This window comes from Myotis yumanensis, unplaced genomic scaffold (assembly GCF_028538775.1).
Source record: "Myotis yumanensis isolate MYYU_CA2020_CCGP unplaced genomic scaffold, mMyoYum1.0.hap1 SCAF_14, whole genome shotgun sequence".
Lineage (NCBI taxonomy): Eukaryota > Metazoa > Chordata > Mammalia > Chiroptera > Vespertilionidae > Myotis > Myotis yumanensis.
Window position 1 is genome coordinate 40,325,884 of NW_027223765.1, and position 18,202 is coordinate 40,344,085.

The following is an 18,202-nucleotide window of genomic DNA, read 5'->3' on the forward strand; positions in this document are numbered from 1 at the left end:
CAATGAGAATTTTGTTTAAAAGTTCCATTATAAAATTATAGACTAAGTCACATATGATATGTTTCAGGCCATTGCAGCTCTTATACCATTGATGCTCAACTGTCTTCTCTTTACCCAGAGGGAATCTCTTCAGATTGGCAAACTGTCCCCTCTGGGAATTCGACCGGGGGACCAGGAGTTCGACAGCTCGCTATGATGTGCACTGACCACCAGGGGGTGGCGCGGAACATGGCGGGCGTCAGTGACACGGCGCTGGCAGCGGGCAGCTGTGGAGGCGCTGCTGGCCCCAATGGGCCCCAACGAGAGTGGACCGTGGTGGGATGGTGGAGCAGGTGAGAGGGCGGCGCCAGGCCATGGCGGGGTGCCAGGTGAGGCTGCAGGGCTGTGAGCCTGGGGGCGCGAGCTGGGGCCCGATCCCCGCAGACCACCCCGAGGGACCCCACCCATGCATGTATTCGTGCACCAGGCCTCTAGTATCAGCATAAGAGGTTGAAAGAAAAACATATTAAGGTCTGGTATTTTCATAAATCTGCAGTCTCTCCTCCCTTTCTCCACTTTTATATGTCTCCTCTCTCTTTTGTCCTTCTGTCTTTGTCTTACTGAATTTGGATTCTACTCCCAGTAGGCTTTTATCTGGAAGAAAGCCTCAGTTAGTTCATAGGTCTCAGATCACTTGTGGGTGAGAGCAGAGAGGACAATCAAGTCAAAAAAGAGAATCAATCTGGCCCAATGCACCTAAAGACATCCTCAAACTCAGAGAGCCTCACAGTCTTACAGAACGATAAGTGATGCTCCCTATGAGTGTCACAAAAACATGAGGCTTTATGGAGCACAGAAAATAATTTTAAAAGATAAGAGAATGTGCATTATTCTTTATAAACATTTTCCTTCAAAATGTTAAACCAAAATAAGTTAGAAAAACCTATGTGTATGGGAGACTGAAAGCCTCAAGGTTATGGACAAGATGCTCGGCCAGCGTGACTCGGTGGTTGAGCGTCAAACTATGAACCAGAAGCTCATGGTTCAATTCCTGGTAGGGGCAAGTGCCCAGGTTGTGGGTTGTGGGTTCAATCCCCAGTGTGGGGCATGCAAAAGGCAGCCAATCAATGATTCTCTGTCATCACTGATGTTTCTGTCTCTCTCTCCCTTCTCCCTTCCTCTCTGAAATCAATAAAATACATATTTTTAAAAAAAATTATGGACGAGATTTCCTACAGCAATATCCTATTATGTCATGATAGGAAGTATTTTATTACCTTCCGGGGCTTCGAGGGTCTTCTTATTCTGCTCACACCACCCAATGGGGTAAAGGTCAGCCTTCCTGATGTCACACCAGAAGTCCGCTCTCCGGTCCTCTCCGTAGCCATCGTAGCGGAGGAGGAGCAGCTGCTCACAGGTGGTAATGATGGTGGCAACCCAGTAGATTTCAGGATCTTTTTTCACAATCACCTCCAGTTTCATCCCAGGAGCAAATCCATTTTGCAAACGTGTGTCCACCTGAACAGGGAAATGTTATTAACTACCAGACAAGTATCTCAAATGAGTATTTCTTTGGCTGACATTCTTTTTTAAGACTTACAATTCTGCCCTGACCGGTTTGGCTCAGTGGATAGAGAGTCGGCCTGCGGACTGAAAGGTCCCAGGTTCGATTCCGGCCAGGGGCATGTACCTTGGTTGCGGGCACATCCCCAGTGGGAGATGTGCAGGAGGCAGCTGATCGATGTTTCTCTCTCATCAATGTTTCTAACTCTCTATCCCTCTCCCTTCCTCTCTGTGAAAAATCAATAAAATATATTTTAAAAAACAAACAAAAAAAACCTTACAATTCTGAAGTACTAAATGCAATAAAATCCTATCAAGGGAAACCCGAGAAATTCCAACTCTAACTCATAGGAATGACCCAAACAAAGCAGGGAACAGCAATGCTGTCCTGTTCCATCTCAGTAGAACTCAGTATTTTCACCACCATCAGTCTATTATGATCACAGAAATGTTTTCTAGTAAATAAATACATCACTAAATGTTCACCATTTTAACAGCTTAATATTTGACATGTTAAGCTGTCAGGAGTGATTTCTAGATCATTCTAGAGAAAATTTATGACTCTAGAAAAGAGATGGGATAAAAATAAACTATAATAATAAAAAATTAGTATGTCATGTACCATATGTAGGGAGCTATACCTCCCAGTTACCCTGGGAAACACTCTATGTTCACACTTGTCCTTGAATAATAATTAAAAATGCCCCTTTCTCTCTCAAAAGTGTCCTAATTTAGATGAAAAATTATATGGTCACAAAGGTATGGGTTAGCAATTTTAGGACTACTGCATGTGTATACTAAGATTAGAGAAATCAATATATTGTAGATGATGAGAGACAGGTTTCTGATGTGGGAGAAAGAAGTGAAAATAAGGGAGGGGGAAGAAGAGAATGAATCTTATGGTGCTGAACTGGAATTAAGGTATCAGAATGAGGTCATGATTATAGACCAGCCGTGGGCAAACTACGGCCCACGGGCCGGATCCGGCCCGTTTGAAGTGAAGAAAACTAAAAAAAAAAAAAAGGCCGTACCCTTTTATGTAATGACTAGAGGCCCGGTGCACAAAAATTTGTGCACTCGGGGAGGGGCGGTCCCCTAGCCCGTCCTGTGCCCTCTCACAGTCTGGGACCCCTCGGGAGGTAACGACCTGCTGGCTTAGGCCTGCTCCCGGGTGGCAGAGGGCAGGCCCAATCCCTAGGTGCAGCCCCTGGTCAGGCTCAAAGCAGGGCCGATTGGGGAGTTGGGGCGCCACCCCGTCATGCACAGAGCAGGGCGGATCAGGAGGTTGCAATGCCATCCTCAGTCACTTTCAGGGTAGACTGATTGGGGGGTTGGGGCACCGCCCCCTGTTACACTCAAGGTAGGGTCGATGGGGAGGTTGCGGCGCCACCCCCTGTCACGCACAGAGCAGGGCCGATCAGGGGGGTTGGGGCGCTGCCCCCTGTCACTCACAGAGCAGGGCCCATCAGGGGGGTTGGGGCGCTGCCCCCTGTCACACACAGAGCAGGGAAGAACAGGGGGTTGGGGCGCTGCACCCTGTCACACTCAGGGCAGGGCCAATGGGGAGGTTATGGCTCTACCCTGTCACACACAGAGCAGGGCCTGTGGAGGGGGGTTGTGGTGCCACCCTCTATTACCCACAGAGCAGGGCCGATCAGGGGGTTGGTGCGCTCCCCCCTGTCAAACACAGAGCCGTAGGGCAATCAGGGGATTGGGGAGCTCCCCCCATCAGGCACAGAGCAGGGCTGATCAGGGGGTTTGAGCGCTGCCCCCTGTCACGCTGATCCCGGTGCCGGGAGGCATATTACCCTTTTACTATATAGAATAGAGGCCTGGTGCACGGGTGGGGGCCGGCTGGTTTGCCCTGAAGGGTCTCCTGGATCAGGGTGGGGGTCCCCACTGGGGTGCCTGGCCAGCCTGGGTGAGGGGCTGAGGGCTGTTTTCCGGCTGGCAGGTGACTAAAAGCTCCCAACCGCTCCTTGTTTTCTTTTCTTTTTTTTTTTATTCTGGGCCAGCTTTAGCTCTGAGGCCTCACTGCTGAAAACATCGATACAATGTTGTGGTCCGGGGCTGACTGAAAGCCGGTTTTATTTAGCTTCTTATTTGCAACATAGTAATAGTTGCTTAGAGTTGCAGTTGAGAGTCCGGCAAGTGAGGCGGGGAACGTTGGAGTCTGCAGTTCCTGGAGGAAGCAAACCTCCCTGCTCGCTTCAGTGCATGGCTGCCGGCCGCCATCTTGGCTGACAGTTAATTTGCATAAGGATATGCTGATTAGCCAATGGGAAGGGTAGCGGTCGTATGCCAATTACCATGTTTCTCTTTTATTAGTGTAGATGTTTACTTTGAATTTATATTAGTTCACACAAACACTCCATCCATGCTTTTGTTCCGGCCCTCAGGTCCAGTTTAAGAACCCATTGTGGCCCTCGAGTCAAAAAGTTTGCCCACCCCTGTTATAGACATACAGAAAGACAAATAGAAAGAAATGCAGAAAAAAGTATAGATGTCTATGTATGTATGTGTTAACATAGATATATTTCCTAGCTCTGTGAACTGACAGACAGTAGAAGTAATGATACTCAGTAGCAATAGCAAATTTAGTTTTTAAATATTGATTTCTAAATAGCATCCTCCAATAAAAAAGAACAAAGGCTCCAAGGAGAAATAATTGATCCAAATTCCGGGGTAAGGAAAACACAGTAGGAGCCTGGAATATCTTGTGATGCCAAAAAGTATGGAAATGCTCCAAAAATGATGGGGGCATTTGGAAAGAACATGAGAGCCAATTAAAAGTATCTTCCAATGGACACATGTGGGACAATTTGAGCAATAAAATAAATGAGGTTAGTAGATTATAACCCATCGATTTACATGGATATCCATGAGCTCATACTGTTAAAAATAATTAACAGAGAAGAAGGAATAGAAATTCCTTAGAGTAGACCAATTAATAAAAATAGGGGGAAATGATGGAAATAGAAAATCAACTTTAGACAAACATCACAGAAGTAAACACTGCAGGCAAGAATCATGAGTCAGTGCTAATATTACTATGATGACTATGATATTTACATAATCTCAAAGGTTCTTCCTGCAAGATTCTTATTCTACAAAGGGGAAACAGTAACATTACAATGAAGAAATCTGGCAGAAACTACCCTAACTAAGTGATCAAAGTTAACATCACCAGTCTGAAAACATCAATATCATACACCCTTGATATCATAAAACAAAAAAAGCACAAAATCATTTTTATGACATTTTTGCCAAATCTGCATAAACTCGAACTAAGCATGAGAAAAACGAAACCTAAATTGTGGAATCTATACTAATAAAAGGGTAATATGCTAATTAGACAGGAGACCTTCCGGGAGACCTTCCAGACATCCTTCCTGACAAAGCCATGGTGGCGGGGCTGAGGCAGAGGCAGTTAGGGACTATCAGGCCAGGAGGGAAGGGCAGTTGGGGGTGATCAGGCTGGCAGTGGGGGACAGTTGGGGGCGATCAGGCTGGCAGGAGAGGCAGTTGGGGGTGAGCAGGCCGGCATGGGGGGCAGAAGGGGGCGAGCCGGCCAGCGGGGGAAGGGAGCAGTTGCAGGTGAGCAGGCTGGCAGTGGGGGCCAGTTGGGGGCGAGGAGGCAGGCAGGGGGGGAAGTTTGGGGCGAGCAGGCCGGCGGGGGCGGGGGGGGGCAGTTGGGGGCGAGCAGACCAGCAGGCAGAGTGGTTAGGGGCAATCAGGCAGGCAGGCAGGTGAGCAGTTAGGAGCCAGCGGTCCTGGATTGTGAGAGGGATGTCCGACTGCCCCACAGGGATCGGGCCTAAACTGGCAGTCAGATATCCCCTGAGGGGTCCCAGATTGGAGAGGGTGCAGGCTGGGCTGAGGGACATCCCCCCGCCATGCACAAATTTCGTGCACTGGGCCACTAGTATTCTATAAAATAACTGATAAGTAATTTGCTCTTCAAAAGCCATGAAAGACAAAGTGTACTGAAGGAGACTATGGAGCTCTGACCACTACTAGTAAATGCAACGCGGTAATAACAACCTCTGGAAAGGAGAGAGCCAGAGATGGAAAGTCCCACATTCTGTGTAAAAATCCTCCCCTAACCCCACTGGACTCTTGAAAGGTAATCACTATCCTGAATTATAACACTACTAGAGGTCCAGTGCACGGATTCGTGCACCAGTGGGGTCCCATGGCCTGGCCTGGCCTGCAGGACCAGGCTGAAACCGGCTCTCCGACATCCCCTAAGGGGTCCAGGTTGCAAGAGGGTGCAGACCAGGCTGAGGGACCCCATTGGTGCACGATCAGGGCTGGGGAGGGATGCAGGAGGTTGGCCAGCCAGGGAGGGACCATAGCAGGGCTCCAGGGTGTATCCGGCCCGTCTCACTCAGACCCGACGGGCCAGACCCCAGAAGCAAGCTCACCTACTGGTCAGAGTGTCTTCCCCTTGGTGGTCAGTGCACGTCATAGCGAGCGGTTGAGCGGCCTTAGCATGTCATTAGTATATTACGCTTTGATTGGTTGAACAGTCGACTGGTCACCAGACGACCGGACACTTAGCATATTAGGCTTTTATTATATAGGACTAGAGGCTTGGTGCATGAAATTCATGCACTGGGGGGGAGGGTGTCCCTCAGCCCAGCCTGCACCCTCTCCAATCTGGGACATCCCTCTCACAATCCAGGACTGCTGGCTCCCAACTGCTCGCGTGCCTACCAGCCTGATCACCCCCCCAACCACTCCCCTGCCAGCCTGATCACCCCCAACTGCCCTCCCCTGCAGGCCTGGTCGCCCCCAACTGCCCTCCCCTGCAGGCCTGGTCACCCCTAACTGCCCTCCCCTGCAGGCCTGGTCCCCCCCAACTGCCCTCCCCTGCAGGCCTGGTCCCCCCCAACTGCCTTCCCCTGCAGGCCCGGTCCTCCCCAACTTCCCTCCCCTGCAGGCCCGGTCGCCCCCAACTGCCCTCCCCTGCAGGCCTGGTCCTCCCCAACTTCCCTCCCCTGCAGTCCTGGTCCTCCCCAACTTCCCTCCCCTGCAGGCCTGGTCGCCCCCAACTGCCCTCCCCTGCAGGCCCGGTCACCCCTAACTGCCCTCCCCTGCAGGCCCGGTCGCCCCCAACTGCCCTCCCCTGCAGGCCCAGTCACCCCTAAACGCCCTTCCCTGCAGGCCTGGTCACCCCTAACTGCCCTCCCCTGCCAGCCCAGTCACCCCTAACTGCCCTCCCCTGCAGACCCGGTCCCCCCCAACTGCCCTCCCCTGCAGGCCTGGTCACCCCTAACTGCCCTCCTCTGCAGGCCATCTTGTGGCGGCCATCTTTGGCCACTTGGGGGCGGCCATCTTTGTGTGTTGGAGTGATGGTCAATTTGCATACTGATCATGACGTGACTGTAAGGGTGTCATGACCAATTTGCATATTACCCTTTTATTAGTATAGATGAAGTTTCTTTGCAAATTTTTGTTACATTTAACTACTAGCCATTTAACTTTTTAAAAAATGTTATTGTAAATAACATCTTTCATTTTTGTTTGTTGCTGGTATATAGAAATATCAATTTTTTAATGCTATCCTGTATTAAATAATCTGCTGAAATTACTCATTATTATGTCTTAAAATTATTTTATTTATCTGCAAAAATAACATTTTTCCCTTCCTTTCTAATCCTTATACATTTTACTGTGTTTTTTTTAACCTAACTGTATTGGCTAGAACCTCTATAACAGTATCAAATGAAAGTCATGCTAACCAGTATCTTTGTCTTGCTCCATATTAAAAAGAAAGCATGCATTATATTACCATTAATAAAATTTCCTGTAAATTTTTTGGGGGTAGATATCCTTTATTCAAGTTTAAAAAAATTTCCATCAACAGTTTGCTAAAAATTTTATCATGATGGGTATGAAATTTTTTTTTAATATATTTTATTGATTTTTCACAGAGAGGAAGGGAGAGAGATAGAGTTAGAAACATCGATGAGAGAGAAACATTGATTAGCTGCCTCTTGCACATCCCCTACTGGGGATGTGCCCGCAACCCAGGTACATGCCCTTGACTGGAATCGAACTGGGGACCTCTCAGTCCGCAGGCTGACGCTCTATCCACTGAGCCAAACTGGTTTCGGCTGAAATTTTATTAATAATTTTTCTTTATATAATGACATGATAATGTGATTTTTCTCCTTTATTCTGCTACTATTATTATGCTGGATGATTTTTAAGTGTTAAACTATCTTGCATTCCTGGAAAAATCAACTTGTTATTAATGTATTATTCTTTCTAAATACAGCTACATTCAGTTTGCTATTATTTTATATGCAAATATTTACGCATCAGTCTTCATGAGTGACACTGCTCTGTAATTTTCCTTTCCTAAAATACTCATGTCAGGTTTGATATCAAGGTTATGCTGATCTCTAAACAAACTGGTACCCTACAATCAATAATGGATAGAACCACCAGACAGAAAGGAAACAGAGGACTTGAACAAGACTATAAACCAATGAGAACTAACAGACATTAACAGAACACCCCACTCAGCAACAGCGGAATATACATTCTTCTCATGTTCTCTAGGACAGACCATAATGTTAGGCCACAAAACAAGTCTCAAATTTAAAAAGACTGAAATCATGCAAAGTATCTTTTCTGATCAAAATGGAATAAAACTGAAATGTAGTAACAGAAGGAAAACTAGGAAATTCACAAATATTTGGAGAATACTCTTAAAACAACTAATATGGGGGCTATCTCCCTTAACTACAAGGGGTTTGTTCCAAGACCCCAGTGGATGCCTGAATCCCCGACAGTACCAAACCCCATATACCTATATGTTTTTTCCTATACATACATATCTATAATAAAGTTTAATTTATAAATGAGGCACAGTAAGAGATTAGCAACAATACTAAAATAGAACAATTATAACAATATACTGTATAAGTCACATGAATGTTACTTGAACACAAGCACTGCAATACCCTGACAACCAAGTCGGCTACTAAGTGACTAATAGGCAGGTAGCTCTCAATTGGGCTGTTAGGGTATAAAACGATGCTGCACAGTCCACCCATGTGACTGACTTGATGTCATTACTACATTTCTGCTCAACATAATAGAAAACAACAGTGTTACTGAAATTACTTTCAATAAGCAAACCAATAGTTATAAAATGTTATAATGTAAAGTGCAAGAAAAAACATTATCTTCAGTTTATAAAAAGATTGTTTGACAAAAATAAAGGAATATTCATGACCAGTCAAAAAAAACAATTCCTGCATTAAGTGGCGGAAAGTACACAAAACCAAAAATAATTTTAAGAGTATATCAAGTTTTCTTAATAAGGGTATCAGCGGGAGAAAACAGGAAAAGGCATTCAAGTTCTTCCAAGCGCCCCAACTTAAAACAACTACAAACTGTCTAATGATGGCACAGGAAGTCAAAGAAAACAGATGTAAACAGTGAAGCAATGCAGTTGCTGCTCACGTGTTTAAAAGATCCATAAGGAACTGCTGTGGACCCCGTCTCTTCCAGATAATCTTCCCAGCTTAGTTCCACTTCTTCCACACCAGACCCAGCATCTGGAATTAAAGACAAAATAAAACAAATAAAAAACAGGTGAACCCCAATGAAAGAAAACTCAAGGTGCAAAAACATAAATTTAGTAATAAACCTAACTTACAATTGACTTCACAAGTTAACTGGCTTTATGGCAGGTTCCCTTGGTGCACTGGCCGTCAACGAACCTCAACAGCACGAAGTGTGACATGCTGTCTCCTGTTGGGACCCATCCGGGCTTCACCCAAATGGATCACATGACGCTGGTGAGAGTGTAACTATTACAACCACCTTGGATTATACTTAGTACCTAACACCAAGTATTTGAGATACTTAACAAGTAGGCATTTCCAACTTGAATTTTTAATCTGATTTCTTCCTTAGTACTCTCCAACTAAGTAAAACATACCCTCGTCGATATTTTGGCTCAATCCAAAAAATGTGACATTATCCTTGCTTTCCTCCCTTTCTTTCACAACTAACATCCCACATCCAAACTATCAGAAAATTCTCTAGGTATCACCTTTAAAATATATCCCAAACCTAATCACATCTCACTATTCCTATTGTTCTCTCTCGTCCAAGGCCTAACCTTGGCATCACTCACTTTTTAATCACATTGATGAAAAATCTAAACTCTTTGAGAGATTGCAAAGTCGCTACATGATCTGACCCTCTTACAACCTACCCTGCCACTTCATTCCCAGCCAGCCTCTTGTTTGCTCACTGCACTCGAGTGACACTGGCTTTATTCTTCTTTTAATCTAATCATGTTCTTTCCTCAAAGCCTCTGCATTTGCTATTTCCGCAGCCCAAGACTGATCTCCCAGTGTCATTCACACCTTCATTGCATTCAAGCCTCTACTCAGTTGTCTCCAAAAAGGCCTTCCAAGCAGTGCCCACAGTAGAAAACTCCCAGGCTCTGCTTTCTGGTCTTCAAGGCATTCATTCCTGTTGGACAGTACACCATGTCTTTTATCTTCCCCTTTAGAAAACAAGCTCTATGAAGACAGGAACTTTGTATCCCCACTGCCCATAACAATGCCTGGCACTAGTAAGTTTGCAATGAACAGTGCTGCCTTTGGGGATGGAGAGGAGAAAACATGATTAGAAGAGGAGTACTAAAAAGTACTAAAGAGCCATTAACTGGGTTGTGCCTATCTAGTACTTATTTATTTTTAAAAATGAAAACAGCCCTAGCCCATTTGGCTTAGTGGACAGAGCAGTGGCCTGCACACCAGGAGTCCCGGGTTTGATTCCGGTCAAGGGCATGTATACAGGGTTGCAGGTTCGCTACCTGCTCTGATTCCGGCACATACAAAAGGCAACCAATCAATGTGTCTCTCTCACCTCTTTCTCTCCCCCCCCCCCCCCCCCCACCCCGTCCCCTTCTTTCCACTCTTCTCTCTGAAAAGCAATAGGAAAAATATCCTCAGGTGAGGATTAACAACAAAAAGCAGAAAACACATGTTGGCAAGGAAGTGAGAAATTAGAATCTTGTGCACTGCTGGTGTTGGAATGTAAAATGGTATAGCCACTGTGGAAAACTATATGGTGGTTTCTCAAAAATTAAAAATACAATTACCATAGGATCCACCAATTCTACTTCTGGGTATATATCCAAAAGGAGTGAAAGCAGAATCAAACAGACATTTGTACACAAATGTTCATAGCAGCAATATTCACAATACCCAAAAGGTGGAAGCAGCCCAAGTATCCATCGACAGAAGAAGAAATTAAAATGTGATACATCCATCCAATGGAGTATTATTCGGTCTTTAAAAAAAAAAAAAAAAAGGAATTCTAACCATAATACAACATGGATGAACCTAGAGGACATTATGCTAAGTGAAATAAGCCACCTGCGAAAGGATAAATCCTGTATGGTTCCACTTACACGAGGTAGCCAGAATAGTCAAATTCACAGAGGCAGAAAGAAAAACGGTGGTTTCCAAAACTGTGGGGCAACGAGAATGGGGAGTTTGTGTTTAACGAGTATAGAGCTTCAGTTTGAGAAAATGAAAAATGTTCTAGGGATAGACTGTGGTAATGAGTGCACAACAGTATGAATGTACTTAATGCCACTGAACAGTACACTCTTTTAAAAATGGTTAAAATTGTAAACTGTGTACAATGGATATTTTACCACAATAAAACAATGGAAACAAATGTAAGATAATGTTAACATTTATTAATTCTTCAGGGTAGCTATGTGGGTGTTCTTACATTGTTTCCCATTCATTTTTATGTATTTGCAATTTTTCACTAGAAATATAACAAGCCAACAAAGACCATGTTGGAAATCTCCTAGAAGTATGGGCTAATAGAAAGTCAATTTCCATTACTAAAACATAGCATGGCTGAACACTCATGGTGCTTAACAAGGACCCTAGTCCCTGAAACAGCATGCTACCTTAAAAATAAAAATAAACAACAACAATAAAAATAATGAGCTAAGGAACTAAAGTTTCTCATACATTAAAAACTATTAAAAAACAGAAAAGAAACAGGTTAATGACTGGATAGAAAAATGAGCAAAATACAGGAAAAGAAATTCAAAGGTCCTGAAACATATGGAAAGATATGCAAATTGACTCATTTTTAAGAGAAATGCAAATTAAAACTGCACTGAAATATCACATTGGGAAAAATTCCAAAGTTTGACAACATACTCTATGGTGAGGCTATAGTTAAGCAGGTAAAGCATAATGGCACAACCCTAGTGAAAGAAAACTTGGCAATATCTAGCAAAATGATATATGTATTTACCTTTTGATCCAGCAATCCCACTTCTAGGAATCTATTCCAAAGATATGCTGGCAAAATACAAAAAGACATATGTACAAAGCTATTCACTGCAGCACTACTTATGAATCAAGACTGCAAAGACCCAATGTCCATCAATAAGGAACTGGCTGAACCATCTATGGTTTATACATCCAGCACTATACAACTGTGAAAAGGATTGAGAACAATTTCTACATACTGATGTGGGATGCTTTCCAGGATATATTCAGTGAAACTGGAAACTACCAATCAGTTTTTATTGTATCTCTACTTTTGTGTATGATGAGAGAGGTATAGAAATAAATGTATCTGTACATACACCTATTTGTTTATTTATTTTTAATTTTCTTGTTAATCCATACTGGCGGACATTTTCCCACTAATTTTTAGAGAGAGTGGAAGGGAGGGGGAGAGACAGAGAGAAAGAAACATCGGATGTAAGAGAGACACATAGACTGTTTGCCTCCAGCATGCACCCCAACCAGACCAAGGCCGGGGATTGAGCCTGCAGCTGAGGTACATGCCCTTGACCAGGATAGAACCCGGGACCCTTCAGTCCATGGGCTGACGCTCTATCCACTGAGCCAAACCAGCAATGGCTGTTTATATTTTTCATGAACAGTAGAAATAAATAATAAAATAGTATAAGAAGAACAATGGAAAGAGTAAAAATATTTAAAAATATTTTCCTTCTCGAGTTTTCTAAATTATGTTTGAAAGTTGAAACAAAAATTTTAATATCTGATATAGTTCTCAAAATATGAAGAGGAAATATTTATGATAATTATACTACAAGGTAAAGACATAAAAATAGGTAAAGTTTCTACATGTGACTCAAACCAATAAAATGCCAACAGACTGATAAGTTATGTACATACAATGTAATACCTAGAGCAACTACTAAAAAGCTATACAAAAGGATACACTAAAAAACACTATAGACAAATCTAAATGGAATTCTAAAAAAAAATATTCAAGTAACCCACAGGAAGGCAGGAGGTAGAAGACAAAAATAATCCCAGAAAACAGATGAACAAAAATAGCACACTTGAGCCCTAACTTACCAATAATTACATTAAATGTATAAGGTCTGAATACACAATAATTATAAGACTGAAATTTAAAAAAAGATTATGTGCTGTTATAAGAAACTTCAAATATAATGATATATAGGCAGGTTGAAGGTATAAGAATGAAAAAGATATACCATGTAAATAAACATTAATCAAAAGGAAGCAGAAATAAGTAAATCCATACAGAAAGGAGACTAATGGTGGTTGCCAGAGGCTGAGTGGGGCAAGAAGCAATTGCTAACTGTTTCTTTTAGGGGGTGAGGAAAATGTTTTAGAAATACTAGTGACGGTCACAACACTTGGTGAATATGCTGAAAGCCACTGAACTGTACACTCTATAAGGGCATAATTATACCTCAAAAAAAGAAAAATACCTCAATAAAGTCGTTTTTTTAAAAGCTCAATGTTTAAAGAAATAATTATTAATTAAGAAGCAGACATATAGCCTTGGCTGGTGAGAACATCATCCCGCACATCAAAGGGTCTCAGGTTCAATTCCTGGTCAAGGGCACGTACCTGGGTTGTGGGTTTGATCCCCGGCCCCAGTCGGTAGGGGCTTGTGTGGGAGGCAACCAATTAATGCATCTCTCTCTCTTTTCCTCCCTCCCCTTTACTCTTTCTAAAGAGCAACGGAAAAATATCCTCAGGTGAGGATAGAAAAAAACAACAAAAGGCCCTAGGTGGTTTGGCTCAATGGATTGAGCATCCTCCTGCAGACTGAAGGGTCCCAAGTTCGATTCCAGTCAAGGGCACATGCCCGGGTTGCAGACTCAATCCCCAGTAGGGGGCGTGCAGGAGGCAGCCAGTCAATGATTCTGTCTCATCATTGATGTTTCTATCTCCCTCTCCTTCTCCCTTCCTCTCTGAAATCAATAAAAATATATATTTAAAAAAAACAAAAGGCAGATAAAACATAAACCAAATAAATGGAGACACTGTGCTGAAGAGGATACAGCACATGTTCAACATCACTAGCCCCTAGGAAAATGCAAATTAAGATCAGGATAAGCTGTCACTATTAGATGCCCATCAGAGTTAAATAAAAAATAGTGACAATAGCAAATGATAGTGAGAATGAGAAGAAACTAAATCTCTCATACTTGGATGGTGAGAATGTAAAATAGTATAATCATCCTGGAAAGTAGTTTGGCAGTTTCTTTATTAAACGTATGATCCAGCAATTGTGTTCCTAGACATGTACCCCAGAAAAATGAAATCTGATGTATACTACTGCACAAGCAGCTTTATTTTTATTTTTTTAAAATATATTTTACTGATTTTTTACAGAGAGGAAGGGAGAGGGATAGAGAGTTAGAAACATCGATGAGAGACATCGATCAGCTGCTTCCTGCACACCTCCTTCTGGGGATGTGATCGCAACCCAGGTACATGCCCTTGACCGGAATCGAACCTGGGACCCTTCAGTCCGCAGGCCAACGTTCTATCCACTGAGCCAAACCAGTTAGGGCGCAGCTTTATTTTTAGTAGCCCAAAACTGGAAGCAACCAAAACGTACAACAGTAGATGAATAGTTAACCAAATTGTAGTATATCCATGGAACACTGCTCAGCAATAAAAGGAAACAAACTATTGATATGTGCAAAAATTTGGATGGATCTCAAGGGCATTATTTTGAGTGATGAAAGCAACCTCAAAAAGTCACATACTATGTGGTTCTATATGTGTAACATTCCTGAAATGACAAAATTATAGAGACAGAGAACAGACTAATGGTTGCCTGACTTAGGGAAGGCTGGGAGAAAGAAAGTAGGTGTAAGTATGAAGGGGCAGAATAGGGAGCTCTTTGTGGTGATGGAGTAGTTCTATATCTTGACTGAGGTGGTGGTTACAGGAATCTATCCTATATAATAAAAGGCTAATATGCAAATCGACCGAACGGCAGAATGATCCGTCGGTACGACGCGCACTGACCACCAGGGGACACTCAACTCAGGAGCTGCCCCCTGGTGGTCAGTGCACTCCTACAGGGGGAGCGCTGCTCAGCCAGAAGCTGGGCTCACAGCTGGCGAGCGCAGCAGCGGTGGCGGGAGCCTCTCTTGCCTCCGTGGCAGCACTCAGGATGTCCATCAATCGGACATCTCCCGAGGGCCCTGGACTGCGAGAGGGCGCAGCCCGAGCTGAGGGACAAATCCCCCCCCCCCCAACAAGTGCACGAATTTCATGCACCAGGCTTCTAGTATGTGATAAAATGACAGAAAACTACATACACTTTTTAAATATGTCAATCCTGGCTTTTATACTATACTATATTTATATGCAATTTAACTAATGGTAGAAACTGGTGATGGATACGGGGGACCTGTCAGTATTATCTTTGCAACTTCTTATGAATATATAATTATTTCAAAATAATTCAAAAGTAACTATCAAAATTAAAATGTTGTTTTTTCAAACAGAAGTCTACTCATAAAATGTAGTTTTTCAGGAAACATTGTGAGTATCCCTAGTGCCAGGCTCTGTGCCAGGTACAGAGAAAGACAACTCATATCTTCAACCAGCTCTCTCTTTAGTGTCAGAAGGTAAATCAGACCATGTCACCCAGGAAGGTAATATGGTTCGGTACTCTGAGGAATGAATTCTGCTCACCAAAACCAATACCTGCATCAAGCTGCTGCTCCCCGTTCATGTCCACAGCACACGGACTATCTCCTTCCCATACAAAGGGCCTTACAGTTCTGCTATGATCTGAAGATTACTTGAAGGTCTCAAGCATCCGTCAATGGGCATCCAAGGGTCCAAATAAAAGGAAAGTGCTAAAAATAAAAAAAGAACATATAAATAGCCTGAAGCCCAAGTGTGTTTACTCATTCATAAGACATGGAACTCCAGGGACAGAGGGGGAGCAGAACCCGCAAGAAAAAAAAAAAAAAGACATGGCACTCCAGTGAGTTGAGAGGGCAGATAAAACAAAAACACATTGGCAGAATAGATGAGATGAGAGAAAATATCAATACCTTTTCTAATTTTGAAGACTGTGTGTTTGTGTGTGTGTGTGTGTGTGTGTGTGTGTGTAGAGAGAGCATGCTATCAAGATCCTGATATCTAAAAATCACAAGAGATTAACATATATTTGAATCACTACCCTTTAAACTTAGATTATAATACTTAGCTCCATAATTCCTACCCATAAAAACTCTAACTCTTACTGAATTTATGGGGTGGAGGGTTACCTTTCAATGTTCTGTCTTACTGAATGAATGATACTTAAGATACAGTATATTACCTTATTCAGTTTTCCATTCCACTTACCTAAAATATTATGCAGAACCAAAAAGCATCAACTATATTAGTTTACAATTATACTTATAAAAGAGAACCCCTCCAAAATAAGCTCTGAACCCATTTATTCTTTTTAAAAGTTTTATAATATAATATAATTCACATATAAAACCACTTTAAGTATACAATTCAATCATTTTTAGTAAGTTTGCAGTTGTGTAACCATCACTAGAATCCAATGTTAGAATATTTCCATCACTCTGTGTTCACTGTTTACTTGGCTATGTGACTTAACAAGTGACTTGACTTATTTGTGTCAATGGCATCATTTATGAAAGTGTACCTACTTTCATAAACTAAACTGTACCTACTTAACTGGACAGAAGAGCACTTAGCATAGAGCTGGCTACATAGTAAACGCTGAGTTAACTATTCAAGTTACAATGGCACTAGCTTAGTGTATCATCTCTACATACAGTATAAAGTCTTAACACTTCATCATGGGTTTGATATAACAAAGCTAGTAATAAGTAAACACCTGTAGGTTCGCTATGCTTTGAAGATGTCATCCACTGCTTATATTCATAAACTCCTAAAATATGCCAGCACATTTTGTACAGAGAACCACACAGTACAAAATAATAACAACAGCAACAACAAATTAAGTTTCAAAGCCAAAAAGATATGAGTTGGGAGAAATGCAGGTCTTATGTAGTTGAAAAGCGAACACTGTGATATTCTTTCTTTTTTTTTTAAAGCAGAGAAGAAACTTTATTCTGTTTTTAATTTAATTGTTTTCCATCATCATTTATCCCCCCCATACCCTCTTCTACCTCCCCCCAACCCCTCTCCCTCCCACAATCATCACCCTGTTGTCCATGTCCATGAGTTCTTTTTTTGCTCAATCTTACATTACTTCATTTTAACCAAGGAACAATCAATCAGCTCATGGTGTTAATAGGATCATGAGAAATAAACTGATGAAGCATTTTGCTGTGGAACATCTGTTAGATCTCTCTCTTTATTGCTAGTCTGCTATCTTCTTATATAGTGATGAAGGAAAAAAAAGCCATAAAATATCCAGCTTAAAATATGGACATGTAATTCACCTTTCATTTTTTTCCTTTTATTCCATCTATTTCCAATTCATGTTAAATTGTTTTATGCTCTTTATTTTATTGTTGAGTTTGGTAGTATAATTCCTTTTGTGGTGAGCAGAATACATCAAAAGTTATTTATTTAAATAACTTTTCATGAACTAACTGATCTGGACCTTGCTCATCTTATTTAGAATATTTCAGTAAACTGAACAGATGCCTATACATTTATAGGGGATGCTGATAAGACTTGAAGCCAGAACGAGCCATACTAAAATCTGAAACACTTCTAAGAAATATAAATAAAAATGTAAAAAGCAAAGTGTACAAAACAAGCTTTGATTACACACACACATACACACAAACACAAAACCCAGGTAGAATAACATCAAACTGAATTCACTATTTCATTTTTAGTGATACATCAAATAAAACCACCATGGAATAATTAACCTTTTAACAGATTTTTTTTAATATAGTTTATTGATTTTTTACAAAGAGGAAGGGAGAGAGATAGAGAGTTAGAAACATCGATGAGAGAGAAACATCGATTAGCTGCCTCCTGCACATCTCCTACTGGGGATGTGCCCGCAACCCAGGTACATGCCCTTGACCGGAATCGAACCTGGGACCTTTCAGTCCGCAGGCTGACGCTCTATCCACTGAGCCAAACCGGTTTCGGCTTTTAACAGATTTTTTAAAAGATCTAAAGCCATCTGAACAACATCTAGTCCACACATGCAATCCACACTCTAAGCCTATACTACCTTTAGTGTTAATGAACTTTGTTTCCAAGGCTAAAATGAAACAATAGGAATATGTGAAAAGTTACAATAATGCCAGAGAGACTTCTGTAGGATGATTCCTGAGCCAAATGATCTGACATGTCCGACAAATAACTTTTAAAGC

At 42.2% G+C, this 18,202-nt stretch overlaps 1 protein-coding gene across 5 annotated transcripts in view; it reads right to left on the bottom strand.

Moving 5' to 3' along the window:
* Positions 1-18,202, bottom strand: part of SFMBT1 (Scm like with four mbt domains 1) — a 102,966-nt gene that overhangs the window by 40,463 nt on the left and 44,301 nt on the right. For 3 of the 5 annotated variants that reach the window (XM_070390758.1, XM_070390759.1, XM_070390757.1), the window contains exons 2-4: positions 15,564-15,730; positions 9,025-9,119; positions 1,257-1,497 (exon numbers count right to left, since the gene is read on the bottom strand). In XM_070390758.1, coding sequence (XP_070246859.1) covers positions 1,257-1,497; positions 9,025-9,119; positions 15,564-15,603 — 376 coding nt within the window. In that variant the 5' untranslated portion in view covers positions 15,604-15,730. The remainder of the gene's footprint in view (positions 1-1,256; positions 1,498-9,024; positions 9,120-15,563; positions 15,731-18,202) is intronic. The other 2 variants (XM_070390762.1, XM_070390760.1) reach the window with 1 other exon arrangement.